The sequence below is a fragment of the Prunus mume genome, linkage group LG7 (assembly GCF_029339155.1).
Source record: "Prunus mume cultivar Tortuosa linkage group LG7, ASM2933915v1, whole genome shotgun sequence".
Classification (NCBI taxonomy): Eukaryota; Viridiplantae; Streptophyta; class Magnoliopsida; order Rosales; family Rosaceae; genus Prunus; species Prunus mume.
The window spans coordinates 9,015,031-9,032,839 of NC_142704.1; the positions used below are offsets into that span (position 1 = coordinate 9,015,031).

Consider the following 17,809-nt stretch of genomic DNA (forward strand, 5'->3'; position numbering starts at 1 on the left):
TTTTTTTTATTTTTTGTTAAAATACCCAAATTCTTGACTGACTAGGTCTCTCAGTTTTTTTTCAATATATATCGCATTGGAAAAACAGAGTCAAAAACTAAACACCACTCTAAGCTCAACATCTTCCAAGTATACACACCTACACAAGAACGATAAACAACAAAAAGAGAAAAAAGGTGAATTGGGTTCTGTCTTTGTAATCAAAGAGTCCTACTAGGATTCAATTACCACCTATACATATATATAAGTTAATTCAGCCTTGATTTACTTGAGTTGTTTTGCCAGCCATTTTTCTTGATCATTTCTTCCAAGTGATGATCAAACGGTCCACGATAAACATACATGGAAGCAGAACATGGACAAGGAGCAATGATGAGCTCAGGCCAGCTGCCAGTGGGATTTAGGTTTATGCCAACAGATAAGGAGTTGGTCACTCACTATCTAATGAACAAGGTGTTTGATAGGCCTGTGCCAGCTGCTGAGGCAATTCAGGACATTGATTCAACCCAATTCTACAGCACCCATCCGAAGAATCTAGGTAATAATTTTCTACCTTGTGATCATACATATATCTATATATATATATATATATATATATATATATATATATATGAGATTCATGAGCTATATGATATTATATCGATATGTATGTATGTATGTATGTCTTTGTTTCAGGTAAACCCTAGCTAGCTGGGAGGAAGACGGTGAGTTGGTGATTATCTTGATCCTGAAGCTATAAACCTATTTTAGGTCACATGCAATGACATATAAAATTACAAATTTTAAGTGATTCTCGATGTAATTAATATATTAATTGCATTGCATATGCAGTGACATTCTCCTGTGGAGAGAGAGAGTGGTTCTTCTTTATCCATGAAGACGACGAAAATTGCAGTGCAAGTGCCCAAGGAAGAAAAAATATTCGAGTAGTTGGAAATGGGGTAGGGTTTTGGAAACCAAATGGATCAGAAAACCCTATCCACAATGAAGATGGCAATGTCTATGCCTCCAAGATCTTTCTCACTTACTTTTCTGGAAGTCTAAGGAAAGCAAAGAAAACACATTGGAAAATGGTGGAATACCATTTGCACTCAGACTCTCACACGGAAGAAGAGTACCAAGGTAAAAAAAAAACACTAGGTAAAAAAATAAAATTATTACTTAAAATTAACAAACAAACACAAAGAAAGTGAGAAATATTGAATCATTTGGCATAAGAGAAATGTGTTATGTGGCTACCGTCTTTCTATTTGTATCACCTTTACTGACCACCTCTCTAATAAAGTCGGCCCCACAAGAGTATATAGGACACAATGAGTTTTAGTTTTTGTAATTTTCTTTATTTAAAAGATTAGTTTTTACTAATTTAATCTCATCATATTAAATTGTGGTTTTTTAGCAATTAAGTTAACTAAAATCATTTTCAGGGTTTTAAAAAATTTTGCGTTTTGAGTCTTCTTCATTTTCATTTATATATCTAATATAGCTGCCAATGCCATCTAGTTTTTCATATTAACTCTATTAGTTTTGGAAGCAGTGCAGAGAAGAGAATGGGTATTGGGCCGACTGAAAAGAGGAAATGCTTACAATGGTCTTTGAGGATTTGCGGAATTTTTTTTTTTTTTTAATTTCTTAATCATTTATTTTTTAAATAATACAGGCAGCCAAAAACAAAGTACTTGATCATTTATTCTTTAATTAAAGTATATAGAAGTCTAATCTTCTATATATATTTTTTAGAGCTGCAATAAGGCTGCAATAAGCATTTTATGACTGTAAATGAGGACATGTATTTATATACTATTTATGCTTTCATTGCTTCATGTGTTCAATGAAACGTTCCAAATTATTTGCAGAAGATCCTCCTCCACTGATGCTCTCTTCCGCCATTTGTTTGAGCTTTGTCGCATTTGCTTTTATACGTTCATCAGCAAGCAAACCATCCAATTTTCTTCTGATTTCATGCCTTGTAACAATCCCATAATCATCTGGGTTCAAGCACAAGCCAACTTTGTAACCATTACATATGCAACTGCGGTTGTAAAACTGATCAGCAAAATAAGGCCAACAGAGAAATGGAACCCCCATGCTTATGCCATCCATGGTTGAGTTCCAGCCACAATGGGTCAAGAAACAAGCAATGGCTGGGTGAGCCAGCACCTTTTCTTGAGGTGCCCAGTGAACCATCTTCCCATGGTTAGCCACTCTCTTTTCATACCCGTCTGGGAATTTGGCAGATGAGCCATTGATGAGGTCTGATCGATTCACCCATAAGAACGGTTGACCGAAAAGTTCAAGGCCTAATGCTAGTTCATCAATTTGGTGCTGGCTGAACATGGAGCTGCTGCCAAATGCAACATAAACAACTGATCCAACCGGTTGCCTGTTGAGCCAGCCCAAGCAAGTTGAGTCCTCTGGCCAAAAGTTCCCGGCAGGTTTTCCATTTGCAAGTAATGGACCAAGTGGAAACATGTTTGGGACTAAATCACTGACAGAGGGGTTGAGCTCCTGAAACCAGTTACACAGAAGCCAGTCACTTTTTTTCACATTCAGGTGAATGGCAAAGAAATGCTGGAACATGATCTTCTGCGTTGACTCGTTCCCGGGATAACTCCACACAATGTCAGCGCTAGTCACAGGGGGCAGGGCTGATGACAGTTGAACCTTATTCCCCTTCATTGTTGGAGTTCCTACAAAAGTTCAATTTTGTAATCACATAGATCATCAATAGAAAAGATATAGATATAAAGATATGATATGTAGTTCAAACTAGACTAAGTATAAAGATCAACTAATTTGTATAGCTTTCATCAAAGACTTGGTTGCGTACCATTGGAGTCTATAACCCCAGCCTCAATAAGCTTTCGAATGTTGAGTGTCAAGGCCAAAACTCCTGGTGCAGATGGCCAGAAGAGTGCCGACTTAAGCTCCATCTTCTCCGCGATATCCAAAGCCCAACCAAAAACTGCATCGGCTATGACACAGGTCACCTGATTACCCTCCAGGTTGGCCTTGTTTAACAATTTTTCCACATGACCAGGCATCACTTTGAATACACTCTCACCCAGCTTATGTTCATCATTTCGCACATCTTCTTTGGGTAATCCATCAGGGACTGCGACAAGCCTGACCTGATCATACTGCTCATCATCCAATTCCGGATGCGCGGCTACCAGACGTGCATGTACAAACTCGGTTATAACAAGTGTGACCTTAATTCCACGACCCGCAAATAGGTATGCCAACTTTATGAATGGTGCAACATGCCCTTGTATAGGGTATGAAACAAGTAGCACATGGATAGAATTTTCTTGAACGTGTCTTTGTTCCATGTTTCTTAGTTGTCTTTCCTCACACTTTCTGTATGGTTTTGTCTCAGATAGAAGTAAAAATAAAGCACAAGTAAAAGAGAAGAAGAAGAGACTACGAGCTCAAAATATGCAATCGCCCTTTATAAAGGGTAAATGGCATGCTTTCTCCACTGGTTTAGATATTTCAGTCATTCTTTTTTAGGAATATATATTAGTTTCTAAAGTAGCATTCAGCCATTTCTGGTGTTTGTTATGCAAAAATCAAACATCAGCTTTGCATGAAAGATTATAATATACTTGATAGTACTCATTCATCCTTGATGTAAGAAGTTTCTCTGCCAGATATTGTGAACAAAAAAACTATTTTGAAGGCTGAAATTCATGGGAACAGTATGTCAAGTGAGGCCATAGACTGCCATAGTATAATGAAATCTAATTTTACAGTACAATAATTATTGGCTATAACATCTTTTACTAATATTCATGACATGACACAAAAGAAGAGAACACAAAACATTCAGCACATAAACTATTTCCCATAACATAAACATTCAGCACCTTCCAGAGTGCTATAAGCACATTCAATAATGGAGGAAGGAGGAGGAGGAACTTATCACTCTCAGCTGTATGCTTTGAAATTATAAAGGTGCTATAAACACATTCAATAATGGAGGAAGGAGGAGGAGGAACTTATCACTCTCAGCTGTATGCTTTGAAATTATAAAAAAAAAACATCCCAAAATATAAGGATCATGATTTCAAATATATTACGTTCGATAATATAGCCCAAAGTATGATGAAATTGCATCGAAAAAATGTGCACATTAACCCAACCAATAGACTGGTTTGATGAATGTGCAGCAACAATCATTCCCATTACAATGAAATACAATCCTCAAACAACTGTATCATAAAGTGCCAGTTAATTTGACATGGTAGGGCTATAAGCCTCTACATAGCCCATCTCTTTGAGTTTAAAAGGAGCACTAGCATGAGAAAACACCAAAAGACAGATGAACTGCAGACTAGGAAAGAATTAAAAACTTCAATAGAATAGATATAAGAAGCACATTAGTTTGCCTTCATATTGGTCCATCAAACTTCAACAACAGTTTGCATCTAGAAAAACAAAATCATAACCAGATAAAGAAAAACCGCTTAGTATTACATCTAAACTCTTTCGTCCAAGGAGTTTCAACTCTTTTGTGTGCCCGGACGAGGAGGTCCAAAGTAGTTGGTTACCAATCCCATAATAGCAAACCTGTTATTGAGACAAAAGACAGAAAAGGGAAGGCTTCAAAATAGAACGGATGACAAAATTTACAATCCCATCACATTCATTCCAGAAGAATGAAATAAACCCATAAATTATGGTGAATACAAGTAGCATTTGAGCGTAACAGACTCACTATTTTCAGCTAAAGCTGAGATTTTTAATTTTGAATCTCATAGAAAAACAACAGTTCTTCAGAAACTATTGTTGTGTAGCTTTGATAAATTAATAAATTACACACAAAATACATGAGACATTTAAGTAAATAAGCAAAAAGAAGGAAGGAAAAAAAGGAGTGAAAACATAGATGAGAGAATTAGGAGAAAGAGTTGAACTGACATCATGGCCATGGAGATCTGTTTGATGTCGTTTTCAAGGTTCTTCATGTTGACCAGTGATTGAGCACAGAATATGATGGCAAGCCACGAGCACAGCTTATACTGAAGCAAGCATATTCAATATTCTAAATTCAATCGAAAATAACCAAAATTAATGAGAGAGAGAGAGAGAGAGTACGGACGCGAAACATGACGCCGGCGATACCGAAGACGACGGCAATCAAACCGGAGTAATCCACTGGAAGATCTTGCGGCGCCGCCGCTGACGGCACGTAGCGCTTCGCCGCCGATGGCTGACGCGGATCATTGGCCGTCGATGACATCTCTCCTCCTCTAATGATCGAATCTGCTCAGGCTTTATTTTTTTGGTACCAGTTTTTGAGACGTTGGATGTGGAAAGATCTCGACGACAAAATTTGAGATGTCAAGCAAGAGTCGAAATGAAATGAAAATAGAAAAAGTCAATACTACCCTCAATGCTCTTTGTAATGTGGTAGGACAGAAGCGACATTCTCTTAATTCTTCGTAAATTAAAATGACACATACGTGTGTACCAATTGTTGAAACTCTTGTAAACTATGCGGCTTTCTAGTTTGATTGGAATTAGAATTTGGAAGATTTTTCCTTTATCTACAGGTGTAAATCTCAACTGGAATAAGCCCACTTCAATTTTGGGCTTCAGTACTTCGAACCATTTGTCAACATCAAAAAGCAAAAGCAGCGACCGTCTAAATATTTTGCACAAAATAGACTCTCCATATGCAAAAAGATAATGCAAAGACTGGAACAGACTCATCTTATGGACAATCTCTGAAAATGTGGCAGAGGAGCTTCTTCAGACGCTTATATCGGAACTGAATTTGAAACCAGCCGCAAATTTATATTGCACATCCGGCAAACAAAAGAAAAAATGGAAAGAAAATCCCAAAATCCTCGTCCAAGTCCATACCATTCAGTTGGAAACTACCCAAACTTTTACACGGTTCGTCAAAAGTAGGTAAGAATCCAACGTGTAAAAGTTTCTATGTTTTTTTTAAGACAAAAATAACACCAAAAATTAAAAATTGTAACACTTTCCACTCAAATTAATGGTAAAACACAAACCCCCTTTCGGTACACATACTCGTGTTCTACGACTTTAATTGGCTCATGAATATGTTCCCCTTACTGTATCTGTTAACTTTTAATTTTGAACCTAGTTTGGGTTTAACACACAAGTTTACTGACATGGAAAATCATGATGATCAAGGGAGCAACTACAATTTATTTCTTGTTGATAAACCAAATGCAGCCAATCAAATTGACATAAGTGATCAAAATTCGATTACTTGGCTGGGTTGTCAATTCAACTTAGCAACCAATATTGCCTTCATAGGCTAAAATGCATGTCAAACAGCATGTCCAAGCTTGTTTAAGCACGAAAAAAAAATTGGGTTCCGCTTTGATTCTAATGATAGACAAGGCGGCAGGCCAGGCGTTTAAAAAACAAAAAGGAAGCCAGCGCGCGCAGCTGGGCTTAAAGCAACGCAAAGACTAGCAGCAACTGGTTGGGTCATTTCATCGAGCATTTGGTAGGCACCTCAGGGTTCCCCCACCAACGTCTCAAGGGGTCATCAGCAGAGATTCTCAGGGAGTTTTCCGGCGTCCATGGGGTCAAGCGACCCCATTTGTCTCTCTGTGGGTCCACCCCTGCTTACAATACACACAGTTCCCTCCAGAGGCCTCTCTCAGGTTTCAACATTGTGCAATAACAAATGTGTAACACGTAACTACTAGAACAAGATGAAGAAACAGGATCCAGTATCAACTCGGCAAACAAGATACATTGCCTACAGTAATTTTCAAAAATGATGCACAAAGGCACCCCTAAATTTTGAGGAGAATATTCTGAAATCTAAAAGTGCTACAACACATGAAGGACAAAGGAAACAAAACTTCTAGTGAAAGAAAAAAGTTCAGACCATATATGCAAATGGTTATGCAACAACAAGCTGGCTCACCCTCAAAACTAAAACGAAAGCAGAAACGTACATATTATATACACTGCTTATCTAACATACTAATAAAGAGTTAACCACTGTTTCAAACTTGGTTATCGAGTTCCAATCCCACTGATCAGATGTTAACCAAACATCATTTATTCTTTTGGCTCTGAAACTAGTGGCACACAAGAAGCATGATAAAGCAGGCAGCATATTATGGACTACCCTATCTTTTATGCCTGCTGTAGAAGTCATGGTAAATCAAGTAGGGATACCAAGGGGGACCTAAAACAAATCGAAGAGGGATTCCAACATCACTAAAACCAGGACACTTCATAAACCACCCAGAAGAATAAATCCCCCATTGACTTTTGCACAACTAAACCGAAATCCAGATAAAATTTCTCTTACTTCTTTAAAAACTTAAACAAGTCACCAAATAACTAATTAACTAACATTCTTTAGGGCCAACCTCTTAATTCTTGCTTTTACCCAAAAAGTATTCTTAATTTTAGCAATAAGATTGAAAATTTCAGAACTTAAGACCATAGAGAGTCCCTCTTCTCATAATTCTTAGTTGGTCCAAAATCAAGGTAAAACCTCAATCGATGAATTTCCCATGCTTAGGATTGCGAACAAGAACACATGATTACTTGAATTACAGAAGTGTGTACAATTTTGAGTAATGGGACTGCGCTTCTATCCTCCCCCTTTAGCTAAAAAATGATGGGGCATCGCAGTTCCTTTCTAGACTTTCACAGTATACATAGACCACCTTATATTTTTCAAAATTGACATCAATGGTCCATAGCGCAAAGAACTAAAAGTCTCCGTTGCTTATGAAGGAGACAATCTAGAATTCATTCTTCTCCTATATTCCCATTTGTGAAACTGCTGTTCTGAAGCATGTCCCATTAGATAAGTTGAAAGATAATGAACCAGCCAATCAAAAGGAATGCGGAGGCAAATGGCCGAGAGAGGGAAAAAGAATCAATTAATGATCAAAGTGAAAGACATTGTACCCTGTCTGGCAGATTTCTAGGCACTGGAAGTGCAGTAACATATCTCTGGGGGCAGGTTTTTTGTGCATTTGTAAGAGCATCAGAGGATGGTGAGGCCTCAGCCGCATCACCTTGTGCTCGCCCGTGGAACTTAGCAAAACGATTGATGACAGAAAACTTCTCCAGATCCTGGCTTTCCACTCTCAAGTCTAATATTGAAGTTCTTTTGTCCAGTCTGCATCAGCGGAAGGAAGCATTACACTAGAGAAAGAAAGAAAACGAGAGGGACCACATACATAATAACCACAGGATGCTGATAAATAGTAGGCATCTATTATGTAAAGTGAAATAGACAAAATTGTCAAAACTATTAAGCAGAAACAGTGATATGAAGGAAATATTGAGGTCATGGAGGCTACCTCAACAAATCATTTTCTAGCTTCCTTGCTTTATCAACAAAGTCTTCCGCAACTTTTGAGAAGTATTGATGACCGATTTTCTCAGGTGTTTTAGGCTTCTCGGGCAAACTATAAATATTTTGAAAGACTATAGAGTTAGCATGCACTGAATAATGCAAAATCTGTAAACCATTAACTCATTGCCTTATTGGGAAAATTTAAATAATTTCCAGACAACTCTTACAGGTCAACACTGTCAGGAGGCAATGGAGTTTGAGAACCACTGCCAGAGCAGGAGATTGCACTGCAAGCATCGCCTAGTGCTAATCTGGACACAAAGTAAGCCACAGTCTCATAGCATAAGCTAGCATCTGCAAAAAGAACTGCTGCAGAAGGAGGGCGAAGCAGTTGCTGCATAAGCTGTGTTGTCAAGACTAGCCTTCTTTTGGGCCTAAGCATTGGCAGTCTATCTTCAATTATTTCAGTTTCATCTTCGACCTGTCAACCCAATATGAAGCAATTAGAAATTAGAACTCTCCAAAAGAGCTACAGAATATCAGAGCTTAATCGTGAGTTTAGTGGTTGAGCCAGAAGCGAACCTTCTCAACCAGTCGGTTTGTTGATCGAGCCCAGTCTGTTTCCGCTGCACTGCAAGTATTATAAACCTTCCATATGTTAAAAAATCATGAAAGAAACAACACAAAATATTTCTCTGCTTAAATTAAAGATAACTAAGAACCAAAAATGAAAGGAGCATCTATAGTAATTGAGCAAGTGTCAAGCAAACTACCTGATATTCAGAAGCCTTTGGGAAAGCTTTGTCAGCTCTTTATGCCAAGGTGAAAGTTCAGATGTAGCACTTTTGCGCTTCTTTGGTCTTGCAACAATTAAACTTTCATCAGTTACATCAGAACGCGTGGCAGGAGGGGAAGGTAATTGCTCACTGGGAATAGGTACAGGAACTGAACTCTGCGGGATGGTGACAAGCTTACTAGCATCAGAAGTGGCACTAGCTTGCTCCATTGATTCCCGAGTGTGCATATCATCACCTGGCTTTCCAGTAACAGAATGTTTTTCCAGAGACTTCATAGTGGTTCTCCGTGTATCATGCATTGGAAATATTTGCCCATTTTTAAAGGTTCCATATTGATCAAACCAGGATGGCGCCATCTGGGGGCTAACGTGAGACTGTTCACCTCTAAAAAACGATGCATTACTACTACTAGAGAAATTCTGAGAATCTTTCCGACTAAAAGTGAACGTATCCTGACAAGATGCATTTGAATTTCGAGTATCCCCAAGCTTGGATGAAAAGCTAAGCATGTTAGAATCTCCAGAGGGAACTGACATGTTATCAGCTGATGAACTCCTTTCCATATTATTATATCCATAAGATAATTGTGATCCTCCCTGGGCATCCACCTGCTGAGTCTCCACACCAGAATCTGGACCTTTCAATCTCTTCACACTCCGATCATTTCCATCAACCTCTGTACTTATAGCCTGCACTTGGTCCAGCAAGGAATAACTTTGATGCAAACTGTTATTTGGCCTTAAAGAGCGGCCAAAAGCTTCAATATCTCTCTGAGTAGCAACAGAGCTTGAAACAGATGCCTCAAAAAAATTATTTGTAATGGATTCTTTTCCCTGTGACAAATTGATCTTTTGTGCACCCTGAATGTTCTCAGTTGACACTTGTTGCCCAGTACTTTGTTTGGGTGGTTGCTCTTTCACAGCAACGCTTTGCATGCTAGATGAATATGCACCAAAGGCAGACATGCCATTCCCTCTTTCTCGGGTATCTTGCTCATTGAGCTTTGGTGATCCGGGGAAAGTTGTTACCACATTGTTATTTGTTTGAAGTTGGGATTTGAATAAATGCGAAGAAACATTGGAAGGTTCAGCACTTACTAAAGGTTGCTGAAATGGAACACTGGTCCATACGTTAGTCAAATCTGTAGAAACAGCACCTTGATGGGGCATACCAGATGTAACACAAGGCTCAGAGACTGGCACCGCATCTGATTTCGGGAATTTTGGGGCAACAACTCTTGAACGGGATTGGTCAGCAATATTCAGATGGGATGCCTCTGCAGAGGCATGGTTATTCTGTGAAGTACTTCCGGGTATATCTGGCACTGGTGGCAGGGCAGATTGACTGGTTTGAGCCTTCTCACAAGAATCATCCATCTGTTTTGGTCGGAAAGCAAGCCTATCAAAAGGTATGTTAACAGACTGACTTGCCGTTACTTGTCCGCTAGAGCCAGCCATGTGCTGATTTTCAAGTTGACTTCTTGAAAGAGGAAAACCAGATTTGAAAGAAGCAGAAAAATTTCCCTGAACATTGTATGGTGAAGCCTTATTCCCTATCTGTCCTGAGGTACCAGAGATATTATTTCTAAATTCTCCTTGAGATGCTTCACGAGAAGGCGGCAAGGACTGGACAGATGCTGCTGAGCCCAACCATGTATGACCCTTTTCTCCTATCTCAGAATGGACAGGAGACGAACTGAAAACTGCTTGTGAGGAGATCTGAGAAGACGAGGCATGGTCTGCAAATGGAATCCGCTGAGAAGGAGGAGCCAGCTGTAAACCAAAACCTTGAGAAACAGATGACTGATTTCGATGAATGTGATCTACAGATCCATCAGAAGTTTCCACTTCAGGCATCTCAGACGATGTATTGTGATCAGAGGAGCTGAAGTGTGTAGCATTGCCACCCTCCCTTGGTTGGTCCACCTTGTGAAGAAGTTCGAGCATATGTTGACTGTAAGGAATTAAAAATATCAGATCCCATGTCCTCATGCAAGTCTGTATATGAATGGTAGCAAATATTAAATTATGCAACTACCTTGATTGCGCAGCTTTGTTTGGGGGATTATTACCCGTGAATCTGTCAAAGGGAGTAGACGTACTGGGCACAAAACCTGGAAGCATACGTTTTGAAGGTTTCTCATCCAAACGTTTTGTGTCAGCCTGACAACCAGGTAAATACCCGAGCGGGTAGGAAATGTCAACTATACTTTACTTAAAGATATGATAGAATAAAAAATAAAAACAATAAGAAAACCCAAAACAAAATATTTTAGATGAATTAAGAAAATCAAAACTAAGAACTTTGTGCATCGTTCTCAAATATAGCAAAACCTATCGATCACCTTCTCCATTTCCATAGAACTTCTATCAGTGTGACCAATAAATTTTGACTGCCCAAAACTCCCCTGGTCGGGACTTCTAAATGCTCGAGGGACCTTCTGGGACATAGCCTGCGACTGTGTCACATGTTTTCTTCCATAAGAAGGCTCCACTTCAACATCCACATCTCCCATTGGATGATACTGAAACTTACGAGTTCCGGGGGGTCTTCGACCAGCCGCACTAGACGACTTTTGTTTGTTTAGAGGAAACACACGGGAATCGCCAGCATCTGTGGCAACACTTTCCTTCAAACCACCAACTGAAGCTTGATGGTGTGCATTAGAGAAAAAAGTGTCATTTCTATTCAAGTTCTCCATATCATGCATTTCAACTGCTCCCTTGTCTAAGCAATGGTTCCCTGATGACTCCAAAATTAGAGGATTCTTATCCAGATGATGCTGATTTTTCCCCAGAACCTCATTTCCTTTAGAGTTCACTGAAGAATCAACAGTTTTCCAGAAATCATGATTGTTTGCAAGCTGTTTCTGGCTTTCTTGGTTGGCTCTTGCAGTGCTGGAATTTGATTTCACAACATTGTTTGTGCCTGAACCCCCTCTATTCCTCTGTGGGCTTCCAATGGGATATTTTTCTTGTTCCAGTTCAGCATTTGAATCAGTCTTCCATGTACCAGCAGCATGGTTCATTTCCTCATGCACGTCTCTCTTGCGATCACCACCTGGAGCTGATTGTGATAAAACTTGATTCCCATGACTTTTCAGATTATTACCCCCATCTGTCGACATAGACTCAGTAAAGTTCCAACCATTTAACATATTGAAGGGCTGGCCATCACTACTATGTGATGAAATGCTTTGTTGACGGTTCCAAGAACCTGAAATGCTATTTCCATTTATTTCTGCACCTGATGAATGACTAGTATTTCCATAATTATGACTACCTTCAGCAGATAAATTTTGTACAGGACTGCGATCCAACCATTTACTTCCTTGTTCAGGATTCTGTTGAATAAATCTCTGAGAAGAATCATTCCGAAATACCTCACCTCGTTCATGCAAAGTTTTAGGCCCTGATTGCTGAAATCCCTGCACACTAGAAAAAGTACTGCTTGTATTGGGCCTATGGACATCAGCAGAGTGTGGGAAAGGCCTATAATTCAAGTCAGAGGAAGAGTGCAAGTTGTTACTAGCCCAACCAGACTGTTGTTTGCTGGTATCACCAACACTTGAGGGCTGCTGATTCCCAGTTGGAGGTTCTTGATTTCGAAAACTCGGAGGCCACTCTTCCTGTAGCCCTATATCAGCACTAGAAGTTTCTGCTACTGCAGATTGCATAAGAGCACTCCAAGTCCCACTTTGTACAGAAGGAAGTCCTCCAAAAATGTCCGTACCATCCAACACATTAGAACCTCCCATTCCAACATTTGTGCTCCTGCCAAAGGCCTCCCATAGATTGTCATCTGAACCAAACAAAATCTTTTCTTCGGTTGGATCTAGTGTAGCCACACTCTGCGAGGGTGCAACCTGTATGACTGCTTTCTCTTGTGATGGTTCTGACAATCCAACTAGCTGTTGCCTCCCTTGGAATTCCTCCATGGGTTCATTTCTTTGCTGAGGATTTACCTGATTCAAGTTTTCCAATTTAAACCCACTATTCAAGCCTTCAGCAGCAGTAGGCCCAAACGTACTTCTCCCTTGAAAATCCTGTCTAGAAACCAGGGATCCATCTTGCATGCTAACCTGATCCGAAAATGCAGCATATTGACTACCTGGAAAGGAATTATTACGTGCCGACATCTGCTGCATTGCCGACTTGTCCATTTGAACATGAGGATATGAACCAGGTGAGCCACTTGTGCTAGTAATTGGAACCCCATATAGAGATTGATCAGCCTGTTGAGGAACAAAACCCATCAACTGTAATGTGTGGGCTTGTTCAGGGGACAATACATGTCCACTAGATGCCCCCTGCATAACAGGAGAAGCACCGCGCTGCAGCCAGTTTGTGTTACCTGCCACAAGATCAGGTGGCCATTGATTGTTAGATGCCTCATTGATCGGAACACCATTGATTAGAGCTGGTGATTGGTTACCAGCAGCCTGTCTTGTAATGGAGGAAGCCTGATTTGCAAGAACCTGTTGCCTTTCTAGTTGCTGAAGTTGTTGCTGCCTTTGAAATTCTTGAATTTGTGTGAGCATAACCTGTCGCTGTAATTGCTGCATGTCACTAATCCCTGACTGCTGCCTTGGCAAAGACTGCATCATGCTGGGATGTGGACCAGTCATTTGCTGCTGACCACCAAAAAAATCAAAACCAATGGGGGATTCTGAAGTTTCCATTCTCATTAAATTTTTTTTATGCTCAGGGCCACTTCCTCTCTGTGATTCAAGCATGGACAATCCTCTAGATGTTAAATTTTGCCGATCAGATTCTGCATCCACTCCCAAAAAGTTAGCTTCATTCTGCCTTGTCTGAAACATCTGGTGCCCATGCACATAGCCATTAGGAGTTGGCTGTTGATTTTGAGACTGAACTCTGCCAGACTCAGGCCTCTGATTTGAGTGAATAAAATCCAAACCATGAGGCACATGCAAAGACTGACTCCCATGTCCTCTCTCAGAATCTGCTACTAATAAAGGAAGAGAGATGTTTAGAAACAGGTAATGGCTCCTCAAACACAAGAAAAACCATCCACACCCCCAAAAAAAAAAAACAATAAACAATAAATTAGAAATAAACTAATCAAGAGGTTAAAATAATCCTACCTGACTGCTGTACATTATAATTCTTTAAACTTGAATTAACTGCAGCTCCAATTTGTCTCTGACTCCCGGCCCACAGGTTGTTACTTAGACCCGGCCAGTTCCCATCAACCTGTGGATGATGCTGACCCTGTGACAAGTTATCTTGCCCGAAGAAATTGTGGACCCTGTCTCCAACTTCGTTTCTAGGCATAGATAATCCAGCCACAACTTTGCAGCAGAAATTTTTTGGAGAAAGAAACTACCTAAGGAAAATATGAATAGAGTTCAGAGCTACCATATTCCTATGATTCTAAGAAACCACACAATCATACAAAATGTGACCAAACAAAATCACATTCAGAAACACACCTTGTTCCAGTATAATTTAGTGTTGCTCCAACTGCCATGTTCTCCACCTAAACTTATCCTGAATATAACCGTGTAAGGTGTTGTTAGGGACATAGCCATTAGATCATGTATTAGAGACATAATGACAGCAATCAATCTGGTATAGGCATCAAGATAATTCCAGTTATCCACGTCCAGACTATTGATGACAATCCAGAAACAACTTGGAGATAAAATCTGCCAAAAATATGCACCGACTGAAACAGATAAAACTGACATGCAGTAAAGAGAAAACCTAGAGAACATATCTGCCTTCAAAAATTGCTTGTGGCATAAGAAATTGCCTCTAATTCCAACTAAATTACGGTTATGCACAATGTGACCTATATGACATCAACTTTATCCTTTATTTGTCCTATTGATTTGAGGTTGTGGCACAACTTTACCCTTAAAATTCCTGCTATTCCTTTCAACCCAAAAGCACAACATTTCTCAATGAAAAAAGAAGCATAGACAGAAGGAATCACTGAGCATAAACAACATTTCTCAAGGAATCACTAAGCCTTTCTCAAGGAATCACCCTGCCACTTGAGAAAGTTGTCTAATGACCTCAAAGCAATAGGGTAATTAAGGGAAAGGTTATCAGTGCTTTTATCCCCATCTTCACATAAGTTGCATCATTTAATAGAAAACAGCGATTTTATTTATTGAAGAGAGAGAGAGAGAGAGAGAGAGAGAGAGAGAGAGAGAGAGAGAGATTAGAAAACAGGATGGACAAGAAATCCATCAGGAACACAGCAGAAACCCCAAAAAAAAGCCCTTCCAACCTCCAGAAATTTAGAAGAAAGTCAAACACACAAATCAAACTAATCTTTACTCAAATAAAGGATTTCAGGGAGGCATGTCCCACAGCCTCAGCCTCAAATCCAGAAAGAATACATACCTCCACATGGACCCTATGATTGTGTTTGTCAAATTTCTAACTCTGAAAAAAAAATCACTTGGGGATAACAGATTGAGTGGTTAAACCAATAAAAGTACTAGGACCTCGCTCAAAGATATGAAAAAAATGAAGTAAGGTGTACTCATGTGGTTTTCTCATTGCATACACTATATATGCCTGCAATATATAGACTCTTTTCAATATCCCCTAGTATCATGTCCATGTAATTCATTATTGAGAAAACTCAGCTTCAATTCCAAGATGGGTTTCATATGGTCTGCTCATTACATTACACTTGTCATTATAACAAATCACACAGCACCACTGTACGTCAATTAAGTTCACACACGCATGTAAATTTAATGGTGGGAAAATGCGTATATCAAAAAGGAAATGGACTACTGCCAGAAATAATTTCAACCCTATATGTAAATAACAAAAGGTGCAATTATCCAATGATAACATATTTAAGGCATTAAATAAAATTAGACATTCTTCAAAGCAACAATAATCATAAACAAACCAAAAGGAACATACAATCGACAGGGTTCCTGCACTCTTGAGTGCCTCACTAAAAAAAAAATGGTCAAGTGGGGTTAAACCAATGCCTCTGTATCGAATCAAACTGGAGGAAATCAGATATGTGAAATTTATGAACACAGCCCAAATCTGACATAATAGCCATTTCCTCCAATTGTATGCAGTAGGAAAAAAATGAAAAGGTTTTTTCATCATTTAGAACCCCCATGAAATGAAACCACACTAAACTAAGCCTGTGGAGAGGTTTCAATTTTGAAACTCAAAACTAACAGATACTCTTAAAATATCATTGCTAATTGTTTCCTTTTGTCGTCCATTTTCTGAGCAACCAAATGAATGCTAAAGCCGCATTTATAGCTAAAACATATGAGATCGAAATCAGAACACTGAAATTTTAACTGTATAAGCTTTAAAAGAGCTGCCCAGCAATAAAATGCCAAAACCCTAGCGCAGATTTGCATCCCTAACAAAAATGGTTCGTATGGACAGAAAATTAGGGTTTCTCGGAGATAAAAATGGATGGGAAACTCACAGTGACGCTGAGAGGCCCCCATTGAAGCTCGAAACTGATCCCCTGAGACTGTCAGATTGCGAAGCGTTAGGGTTTGAATCGGAGAGAGAAATGTATCTTTGAGCTCGGATAGAGAGAGAGAGAGAGAGAGAGAGAGAGATAGAAAGTGATCGAAATAGTGCGAAATTTTCAACGAACTGTGGAACAAAACTGAGGTTCGGGACGAAGCTAAGGTGCGTAGGTCTCAGCTGGGTGGCTTTGATCCGAAGCTGAGGTGGGGAAGGGAGGCGTTTTACGAAGGCCTTGGCCCTCGGGTGGGTTTCTGAAGAGTTGTTGAGGGTGAGCGTTAGGTAGTCCTGCAATTAAATTATGCCATGTGGCATCTTGGTCTGTGGAGCCCGCACCAAATTTCTCTTATAAAATATCAGAATTTGAAAAATCAGCCAAAAGGAAAAATAAAATAAATTTTACACGAAATTAGAAACAATATCTAATTACTAAGTACCAAAAAATTATCATTGGCTTCACCAAAAATGAGAAATTATATTTGGCCAAAGATTTTAAACGAATTTTTAAATTTATATTATATATATATAGTCCATTTCTATTGAGAGACGCCCCTACAATTTTTTTCCCAATAATTCAAACCATTTATTTTTTAGGTTTTCATTCATAGATCATCCTTACAAAAAATTAAACAAATCAGAAATTGTTTCGACATCCAATTGTGTCTTACAAAATCAATGAACACGGTGCTTCAAGAAAATACTAAAATTTGAATAACTCAAATGAGTGGTCAAATGATATCGGATTCAAGTAATTTTTTATAGAAATGATCTTTGAATAAGTATTTACAAAATAGACGGTTTGATTAGTGAAATACAATCCGAATGGGGCCTGGGATATCCTCAAATAAGCTTATTTGAGTGATCCTTCAATAAAAGCTCTATATATATATATATATATATCACCCTTGACTTAAGGCTGTCAATAAGTTATGTCGTGTCACTGTCAAACCTGACCCATTTCATAAACACGTCATGTCAAGTTCGAGTCATGTTAAACATGTTATTAAACAAATAATGTGTCACATGTTTTAGAGGAAGCTAAATTCAAAATATATATTAGAATTAGAATGAGGAGAAGGACTAGGCCCCATTTATGATGGAATAGAATAGAACATGCCTATAATAAAAAATTAATAGTAACATTGACCAATCTCGGCAAAGTTTGTAAGTGGCGATGTTCCTGCTGAAAAAAAAAG

At 39.0% G+C, this 17,809-nt stretch overlaps 4 protein-coding genes across 8 annotated transcripts; 1 reads left to right on the top strand and 3 right to left on the bottom strand.

Annotated features, from left to right (window-relative positions):
- The first annotated feature begins 103 nt into the window (after positions 1-103).
- Positions 104-1,680, top strand: LOC148915430 (NAC transcription factor 29-like). The gene is made up of 3 exons (XM_089041687.1): positions 104-538; positions 832-1,122; positions 1,538-1,680. Exons 1-3 carry the CDS (start codon positions 343-345, stop codon positions 1,597-1,599), a joined length of 549 nt encoding a protein of 182 aa, XP_088897813.1. The 5' UTR covers positions 104-342; the 3' UTR covers positions 1,600-1,680.
- LOC103338596 (UDP-glycosyltransferase 83A1-like) lies at positions 1,668-4,190 on the bottom strand. Its single transcript, XM_008241815.3, has 2 exons — positions 2,831-4,190; positions 1,668-2,690 (listed from the first exon to the last, which is right to left on the bottom strand). Exons 1-2 carry the CDS (start codon positions 3,330-3,332, stop codon positions 1,813-1,815), a joined length of 1,380 nt encoding a protein of 459 aa, XP_008240037.2. The 5' UTR covers positions 3,333-4,190; the 3' UTR covers positions 1,668-1,812.
- A 147-nt stretch (positions 4,191-4,337) lies between these two features.
- On the bottom strand, positions 4,338-5,344 carry LOC103338594 (protein Asterix). Its single transcript, XM_008241813.3, has 3 exons — positions 5,105-5,344; positions 4,924-5,024; positions 4,338-4,572 (listed from the first exon to the last, which is right to left on the bottom strand). Exons 1-3 carry the CDS (start codon positions 5,243-5,245, stop codon positions 4,506-4,508), a joined length of 309 nt encoding a protein of 102 aa, XP_008240035.2. The 5' UTR covers positions 5,246-5,344; the 3' UTR covers positions 4,338-4,505.
- Positions 5,345-7,533: 2,189 nt separating this feature from the next.
- On the bottom strand, positions 7,534-16,707 carry LOC103338593 (uncharacterized). Of its 5 annotated transcripts, none has more exons than XM_008241810.3 (10): positions 16,567-16,707; positions 14,573-14,630; positions 14,225-14,466; positions 11,462-14,088; positions 11,155-11,279; positions 9,094-11,070; positions 8,903-8,951; positions 8,548-8,801; positions 8,325-8,432; positions 7,534-8,140 (listed from the first exon to the last, which is right to left on the bottom strand). In XM_008241810.3, exons 3-10 carry the CDS (start codon positions 14,412-14,414, stop codon positions 7,906-7,908), a joined length of 5,565 nt encoding a protein of 1,854 aa, XP_008240032.2. In that variant the 5' UTR covers positions 14,415-14,466; positions 14,573-14,630; positions 16,567-16,707; the 3' UTR covers positions 7,534-7,905. The 5 variants fall into 5 exon arrangements, with proteins under 5 accessions (XP_008240032.2, XP_008240034.2, XP_016651295.2 ...); XM_008241812.3 differs by having other exon boundaries at positions 11,462-14,082; positions 16,567-16,706; XM_016795809.2 differs by having other exon boundaries at positions 11,462-14,085; positions 16,567-16,706.
- Between the last annotated feature and the right edge of the window lie 1,102 nt (positions 16,708-17,809).